Source organism: Triturus cristatus, chromosome 12, assembly GCF_964204655.1.
Source record: "Triturus cristatus chromosome 12, aTriCri1.1, whole genome shotgun sequence".
Lineage (NCBI taxonomy): Eukaryota > Metazoa > Chordata > Amphibia > Caudata > Salamandridae > Triturus > Triturus cristatus.
Genome location: NC_140595.1, coordinates 286,767,801 through 286,776,535, shown reverse-complemented (window position 1 = coordinate 286,776,535; position 8,735 = coordinate 286,767,801). Strand labels below are relative to the sequence as shown.

The 8,735-nt window shown below is 43.4% G+C and overlaps 1 protein-coding gene across 1 annotated transcript in view; it reads right to left on the bottom strand.

Moving 5' to 3' along the window:
* Positions 1-5,583: 5,583 nt before the first annotated feature.
* Positions 5,584-8,735, bottom strand: part of INSRR (insulin receptor related receptor) — a 627,856-nt gene continuing 624,704 nt past the window's right edge. Inside the window, exon 22 of the mRNA XM_085637005.1 lies at positions 5,584-6,393. Within this exon, the coding sequence (XP_085493131.1) occupies positions 6,054-6,393 (340 nt within the window). The 3' untranslated portion in view covers positions 5,584-6,053. The remainder of the gene's footprint in view (positions 6,394-8,735) is intronic.

Sequence of the window (8,735 nt, the reverse complement as noted above, 5' to 3'; positions counted from 1 at the left end):
CTGTCCTGCACCCAACCGCTACCCAGGTGTTTGCCTATGGCTCTTTAACGCCACTCTTACTGGCAGGGGTCTTCATCATGGAAATCTCCGGTCGCAAATTCATTCCGCAACGGAGTACCGACGGAGAGAGCGGGGCTCCCCTTCCTGAGTTTGTGACCAGGTAGAGGTGGGCTTACTTGTCCTACTATATGGACAAGTACCAGTGATACTGATTCTGGACTTGGATCACTGTTTCTGTACTAAGTATACATTTTATATTGTTTTTTCACTTTTTGCAGCAGCGTTGTTATTGGTCCTGAAGAAAGCCAACACTTACTTGTTAGATGTTAAGTGGCTGAAACATGTCGACCCTCTTTTCTATCCTAGCAGTTTAAATATACACTGCTGAACACTGCGTTTTAAATCTGCCAGCACAGATGAGCAAATAAAGTTTTCTTTTCATCTGCACTAGGCAGTTTTAGATTCACACTTTTTCTATTTTTGATTTGTTGCGCTGCACCCACACATCACCATCTTTCGCTCACATTTGGGATTTTAGCATCAATTTTTGAGGCTTTAACATTAAAACATCCCAGAGCTCCCTCCTCTCAGAGAGGAGGTTGTAGCCCTCAGTGGAACTAGGATTTCCCACTGGGAGGAGAAAGCCCAAATGATGAAGCATGTCACCTTTGGTGAGTGAGGGCATTCGTCCTAAAAGGGATTTCTTCCCCTATTAGATTTCTATTCAAGAGACATTTCTATTGCTCTTCTTTTTACCTCTTGTATCTTTTCTTTTGCTGCTTTATTACATTACTTCTAAGATGTATCAGACCTAAGAAATTCATTGTGTTGCCAATAAATACGTCGCCAAAGTTGGCTCTGGAATGTTACTGAGCTGTCGCATGCCAGAGCGACTTCACCTCGTCACTTTTACTCTCAGTGTGCACATGGGGGTGTAGAGGATCTGCTGACTGAATTCTTGCAGATATTCCAAGGCATTGGTTGTTTAAAAAAACGTCTCATACACCTCCATATAGAGGAGCAAATCCAGCCGATTGCACTGAAACACCGCCGGGTGGCCTTCCATCTGCGCTCTAAGGTAGATGGCGAACTTGAGAGCACTGGAACAGGCGGACATCATTCAGAAAGTAGATGTTCCTATACCCTGGGTGTCCCCAATTGTAATTGCCCGCAAGCCTAAACAGTCCGGTGAAGTTAGAATTTGCATTGACATTGAACTACCCAACATGGCCAGACAGCGTGAACGCCACCGGATGCCTTCTGTGGATGATATTATGGAAGAAGTGACAGGTTCAAGATGGTTTTCGAAGATGGATCTGCGAGCAGGGTACCATGAACTGTTGCTGGCTCCGGAATACAGAGCCCTCACCACATTCTCAACACGTGGGCCTAAAGATATACAAGCACCTTAGTTTTGTGTCAAGATACCATGAGGAGGGTGTTGGCTTGCCTTGAAGGGGTCATCAAAGTCAGCAATGACATCCTAGTGCATGCGCCACCTATCGAACTACATCTAGACAAGCCGAAGGCAACGCTCAAGTGATTGCAAGAGAGTGGACTTACACTGCACTGTGAAAAGTGTGCTTTCTCCATAAAGAAAGTGTTTTCTTCAGCTACAGTTTCCCTGACCATGGGGTCATGCCTGATCCCGCCAAAGTTCTGGACATTCAGTAAGCCTCGGGGCCAACCAGTATAACCGGCATACACAGCTTCTTGGGGATGGTCACATAATGTGGCTGATTCATTCAAAACTTGAGCACACTCACAGCTACTCTTCAAGAACTGACTAAATCAAATGCAGTTTGGGGATGGAGGTCTGCCCAAGAGAAAGTGTTTCAAGCAACAAAACTAGCACAAATCACACTGGCATACTTTGACCCTCGCCGTGAAACAGAATTGTCCGTGGATGCCAGCCCTAATGGTCTGGGGGCCATGCTTTCTCAAAACAGGATGATGGTGAATGGGCTCCAGTGGTGTATGCTAGCTGCACTCTCACAGACACAGAGCAGCATTACTCTCATATTGAGAAGGAAGCTATTGCGGTACAATGGGGGTGTCGTCATTTTCACCTTTATCTCTGTGGCCAACCGTTTATAGTTCACATGGACCGCAAGCCACTGATACTGCTATACAAGGCTTCTCATCAAAACCACCTCCCAGGATTGAGAAATGGATCCTTCAATTACAAGAATATTGTTTCACAGTGGTGTATTGTTCAGAGTCTCAAAAAGCAGCTATCTCTCCAGGCATGGGGGACCAGCTACAGTAAGTGAAGAATCAGATGCCAAAGATGTGGAGGGGCACATGCGATTCATTGTGGAGCAATCAAAGCCTCTGCCTATTGCTCTGTATGACATTGTAGTCACTATCCAGTCGGATGACTGTCTTCGGTTAGCAATATCAGCAGTGGCTTCTGGAAACTGGCACACCCTCACTCACAATGCCTCGTATCGAACAGAGGATGCCTGTTTTATGTTTTTGTCACTACCTAAGGTACGGCATGTACTGGTGGGCTCTCCTGAAGGGTGCCTTTTGAGAGGTCCTTGACTGGTAATTCCAGTATCCCTGCAAAAACAGGTGGTTAATCTAGCCCACTCTGCACATCAAGAAGTGGTGAAGACGAAGTGTAGGCTTTGATGCAAGGTTTGGTTCCCTGGTTTAGATGACTGGGTGGACACATTGTGAGACAATGTTCTATGTGCCAAGCCGCTGGTATGGCTGATCAGCTAGCACCTCTCATCACTGAATCCATTCCTCCCATTCCTTGGCACAGAATGAGATGATTTTGGAAGCCTGCTGGATGGCCAGCACATGTTGGTAATAATAGACGAGTTTTCAAAATAACCAGAAGTTGAGATTCTAGAGTCAATAACGGCCAGCCAGGCCATACCCTGGGTGGAAAATGTCACCGTTTGAGTCAGGAGTTTGCTAAGTCCCTTGTGTCATGAGGCCTTCATCATAGAAAAATCACCTCCAGCTTGCCGCAAGCGAACGGGGAGGCGGAGCACTTCATGTAAACTTCAAATAAAGTCCTGAAAATTGCATTGGCTAATGGTTAGACCATGGAGTGTTCATTGTATGCTTTCCTTTGTGAGTACCATCTCACTCCACATGCTACCACTGGAGTGTCCCTGAGCACTCTGTTTATGAACAGAATGTTGGGTGATACCATTCCTCAAGTTTTGGAAAATTCTAAGATCAGGGAGAAAGCTGCAGAGGCTCTGCAGCAATTCCATGTACGAAATGACAGCAGGTCAAAGAGACAACGGGCCAAACCGAGACAGTTTCAAATTGGTGACTTGGTACTTGTCAGAAATCAACATCAGGGAAATAAATTTCTTTCACCATTTGAGGTTGAATCATGGAAAGTGAGTGCTGTGAAGGGGACAATGCTCACTGCTTAGAAGTGTGGGGAAAAAACCCAAGGAATGTTTCTTTCTTCAAGCTGTATCAAAAGCCTGAGCCTGAATCCGGGAGCTCTAGGGATGAGTCTCCCACGACTGATTCTGCAGAGGATGATGACAACATGAGAAGTCTGCAAAATGATATCTGTCCATCCCCTCAGTCACTACCGAGGGGTTTTGTTGTTCAGCACTGGCCAATCAACCCCTCTGAGTCTCCACAGTGACACTAGTGGTGCAAGTTCAAGTTCAGGGGTTTCTCAACCTTTGAATGAGTGGGAAACAAGTGAACCTTGTCCCAGTCTGCAAGATCTGACCTATGTCTCTGACCAGAAAACTCCAAGAAGTTGATAGATTTTGTGTTAGTCTGACAATGTTTACTAGGGTCAAGGGTACTACGGTGCCGCAGTAATGTTTTCCTAATTATGTATGTAATGACAACGGCATCACATGAGAAGGTTTTTGCACATGAAGTCTGAAAATGTTTTATTGCCATACCGGCCATAGCATGGTTTTGAGCTTTGTATTTACATATGTTGTTTTGTTTGGGTAAAGGAGGAATGTTGTGTTTGTGACATTGGAATCTCCTACTTTCCAAAGTAACGAAGGGGGGGAAGTAGAGGAATCCGTCATGTCAGGACCCAAGTGGTATTGGCCATGACGTGACTGGGAAGTCATTAAAAGGACCTGAGGCCTGGACCTCGCGGTCAAATAACAAAACTAATACTGGAGTTGGCTTCTCGTTTCTTCTGGCTGTGTGAGCGCTTTTAGCTCCAGGCCGCACCACAGGACACAACAGCCCCATGTTCTTCCCACCACCCCCATCCCTCACGACTGAGAACTGAAATAAATAGAGGTGTGTAGTTGTGTTTAAGTCTCAGATTACGCCATCCCTAGGGGGCAGTAGATATTTAACGTACATACAAGATGCATAAGAAAGCCAACAAAAACTCTTGCAGAAAGATTCCAAAACATGCGTTCTCTGTAAAAGTGGTCATACAAGAGAGATGAATGATCTACAAAGAAATGTTGTAATGCCTGTCCCACCATTTGTGTGTGCTTCATTTGCCACTTGGGGTTTTGTAATAAGACCAATTAAAAACCAGAGCAAAAACAATTAACCTAGCCTCCAGTATGTGGCAGAGTAATTCTTAATCATCAGTGCATTATGCTTAAATGATGAGCATTTCAGTACAGGTATGTTCCGTTTGTCCTATTCAACCATTCGACGATAAGTTTGTTTTGCCAAAGTGTGCTACTATTTTAGTGATTTATTCTCTCTCAGTAGTGACTAAACTTCAGATTTTACTCGTCCTGATAATAAAGCAGAACAAGTGCATTTGGGTTTTAAGTTTCTCAACGGGTAGTGCTTGATTAATTTCAATATTAATAGGATGAATACATAAAGCTTAATTTTTCACACAAAAATATCAGTGTTTGCACTCAGGAAAGTTTTGTTTCCTTTATTGGGCATACTCTGAGCATGCATTTTTATTTCTAGAGCTCAAGCTTCTTACAAAGTGTAATTAAAGCAAACAAGGATAGTGCAGCATGTAAGTGGAACACCAAAGATCTGAGTGGATTCCACCAAAGCCTACATTGGTAAATTTTGCATCTGGGAAATATACAAGCTTTAACTGAGGCGAGGAGCCAAGACAGCCTTTCAGAGAGAGTGAAACTTGACAAGGCAGAGACTTCTGGGAAAAGGCAGTCTACTTCACCCCTACAGGAATGCAAACCTCCAAGAACAAACCCCCTGAATTAAAGCATTGCCTAAGATCTGAGTGGATTCCACCAAAGCCTACATTGGGAAATTTTGCATCTGGGAAATATACAAGCTTTAACTGAGGCGAGGAGCCAAGACAGCCTTTCAGAGAGAGTGAAACTTGACAAGGCAGAGACTTCTGGGAAAAGGCAATCTACCTCACCTCTACAGGAATACAAACCTGCAAGAACAAACCCCCTGAATCAGAGCATTGGATAGGAACAAAGAATGTCTACCAATTCTACAGTCTTGATCACTTTTAATATACAGTTGTTTTATTACTGCAGCGTCATCTGCTTTCACACCATTTGGTTTGTTGGTAAACTTTTCATGCCATGCCTTTCCTCAAAGATTTGAGGCTACAACTGCAATTCTGTTGAATACAGTAGAATGAAGACGACTCTGCAGAAATCTGTGTGAAGCCACCAAAGCACTGCCTTTGCTTTTTACTAAAAACTTGAAAAAACACTTCTCGTCTTTCGCCAAAACGGGCTACCCATATGCCCTTTGTGTACAGACAACATATTCAAACCACATAAAAAACTAGGCTCCTACAACCTTGATTTGAGAAAAAGAGTCCATGGCATCAATGCAATTCCATACACACTCAATATGGCGACTGTGGGCTATCAAATGTTTTTCCATTCATGAAGTTTCCTGGACTAACAGAGCTGCTGCTCATCCAGTTTTCCACGTGTAATGGTGATTGTATAATCCAGAGGAAGAAAGTCACTGTACGAGTATCTGCAAACACTCTGCATTCATACAAATGTTCCACTGTTCCCTGGCCGACTTCAGGCAAATGCGGGCCAAGGGGCTTCTCAAAACTCCGACTTTAAAACATTAAAAAAAATAATTGAAGGATTCCAAAAGTGGCCAACGAGACTTCAGAGATTGGCTTTCCCGTTCATGTGAGAGCAGTTCCTGGGCTTACTGGGCTCTGTTTGTTTTTCTGATATGCCAGGCGGGCCTCCATTTTCCACCACAGGAGTGACATGGAAGCGGGAAAAGTTAGCAGATAAATACTCTGACAAGAGGGTGCGCTCCGGTTGGTCGGTCTCAGTATCAGACAGCTCTGTGGAATCGCAACATTTTTGGTTTCGACTGTACAGGAAGGAGAGCCGGCGAAAACTGTAGTGCATTTCTTCTTTGATGCTCTCCAGGACCTGGATGAAAGATGGCCGCTGTTTTGGGTTCTGCTGCCAGCACCATCGCATCAGCTCATGCCTACAAGAAGAAAGGAGTATGTTTTCTAGAGAGTGATTTGCTGCATCATTAAAACAATCAATTTCTGTAGAAACTGCATTAGTCTAAGTCATGATTGGTAAAAAGTCTAACAAAACTCAAAGCTACTCCAGCCAGTCATCTACAACACAACATCTGATGAACACCAATAACAAAATAACCTGGAATAAGGAAGAACTGCATGATTCAAACAGTTAAAACACAGTTCACTAGCTGGCAGAGTTTCTATATGCATATTTTACCAATTAAATTAATGAATAATTAGTTCATCATTGTATCAGCTTGCATGCAACTCTGGTTTCCCATTTAGATTTCATTTTCCTACCTAGGTCTCACACAGTCTTGTGTAGCCCCCACAGTCCCAGGAAAGGAGGCTTCAGAATCCAGAGGGTTTAATGCATGTCTATGGATACTCTTGCAGGCCTCTGTATTTAGAGCAAAGTGGGATTGAAATGTAGCAAAAAGAATATCAAGTGGTCATAATATCATGACCAGAATATAGAGGACCAAAATATCATCAGGTAAGTATGTGTAGATTTTCTATACCTAGCTCCCCATCGTCGTATCCTGAAGATATAAATATCTTCATGATGCATAGATGTGGAGTTAAGAGTAGTAAATCTGTACCTCCCTCTGTGAACTTACCTCTTCTATATTTTTTTATCATGATATTGTGACCACTCGATATTCCTTCTGTAATATACCGGATTACAGTCTTCAGAGCGTTCAGGGTTCCCAGCATCAACACACCATGTATCCCATAGATTTTAGCACATGAAAGATGCCACAAATGGAGTGGCCTTTGGTTTCAAGATGCAATACGATGCATACAATTTCAGCATACCTGGATCTCCATGGGCTTCAGAGGACTGTGCCTCCCAAGTGTTCCATAAGCCACATCATCTGGAGCCATAAGTATATGGCATCCCAGTTAAGTGGTCTTCTATGTGCCTTTAAATTATACCCACAATTGTTTAAAGCCAAATCACTCCAAGAATAATCAACTCTAAAAGAAATGTAATTTATATGCGTCTGTTAGGTCTAGTTCTAAGATGTCCACCATCTGTATCATGGAGCTGTGCACCCAATTTGTGGGAGTAACGGAGCAATTTATAGTGAAAGAGAGCTTTTTTTGCCCTGCTATTGGTTCATCCAGCTAGCTGAAAGGTTTTGACTGACATGCACAAAAGTGACTGAAGTCCCCACAAGCCCTTTTTGTGGAGATCTACTCAGTCCTCTCAGCAGCATGCTACATATTAAATACAGGGGAATGGAAGACAGAGCATTAATGCTGCTCTTTGGTGTACTTGTGCATAGTTTTCTCTCTTGCTCAGAACATTGAGCATGATGGGCATGCCCTCCCATGCCAGAGTGCTAGTCAGTATGTCCTCTCAGTCTAGACTCAACTGACCTACTTGTGGAAAATTACTTTCTCCCATTTATCTACCCGGTGTGGTGGTACACCACAACGGTGTGGGTCCATTTGAAAGTCCAAAGCCTGATACACTCAAAATACACCATCAGTTCATCTGACCATGTTTCAGTGATGTATTAATCTATTATTCTGACATGCCAAAAGGATCTTAATAGTCATTAATGAACTTTTCTCCAAAGTCTTCGAGTTCAAGGAATACACCACTTTCACCCAGATTACCATATCACCATTTAGGAGTCAAATCAGCAGATGTCAGTGCGCTACCCCACTGCAGTACTAGCGAAACCTCTGCCACCCAAACCAAACATATGTCCTAACCTGGTTTATATTTTTCAAATTCTGATGGACCATCACTGTGTTAAGCACTGTTGCTACTAGTCAGACGCCAACATGTTCTGAATAGTATGAGGAGGATTCAAGGATCCTGGCACCCACATGACGAGGGTACCATCAAACAACACCATTCTAGCTCTTTAACTCAACATTTGTAGCCCCATCACCCAGGGCTAACCTCTTAGGAATTGGTGAGCTGAACCCTGCTATCCCCGGAGTGCTTAAGTTCAAATTATAAAACCGGCGACATAAACTTTGCGTGTTTCAGAGTTTTTACCATGGTGTGACCTCCATTAGCTTTACTATACCTCTTCAGGACGTAGTGTTATAATGCCTCTGCAGACTTTGTTATGCAATGACTTATAACTTAAGATATGAGCTGGAACATTGCCGGTCTTAATGCGAAAATGAAAATCAGGGACTGGGCAGATTGGGTTATCAACTTTGACATTTTAATGTTCCAAGAAACTTGGTGCACTGGTTCCTTGCTCTTTGAGGGTTATAGTTGCTACAACCTAAATTGTACCCATTCCGGCCCTGGGCCGACCTAGTGGGG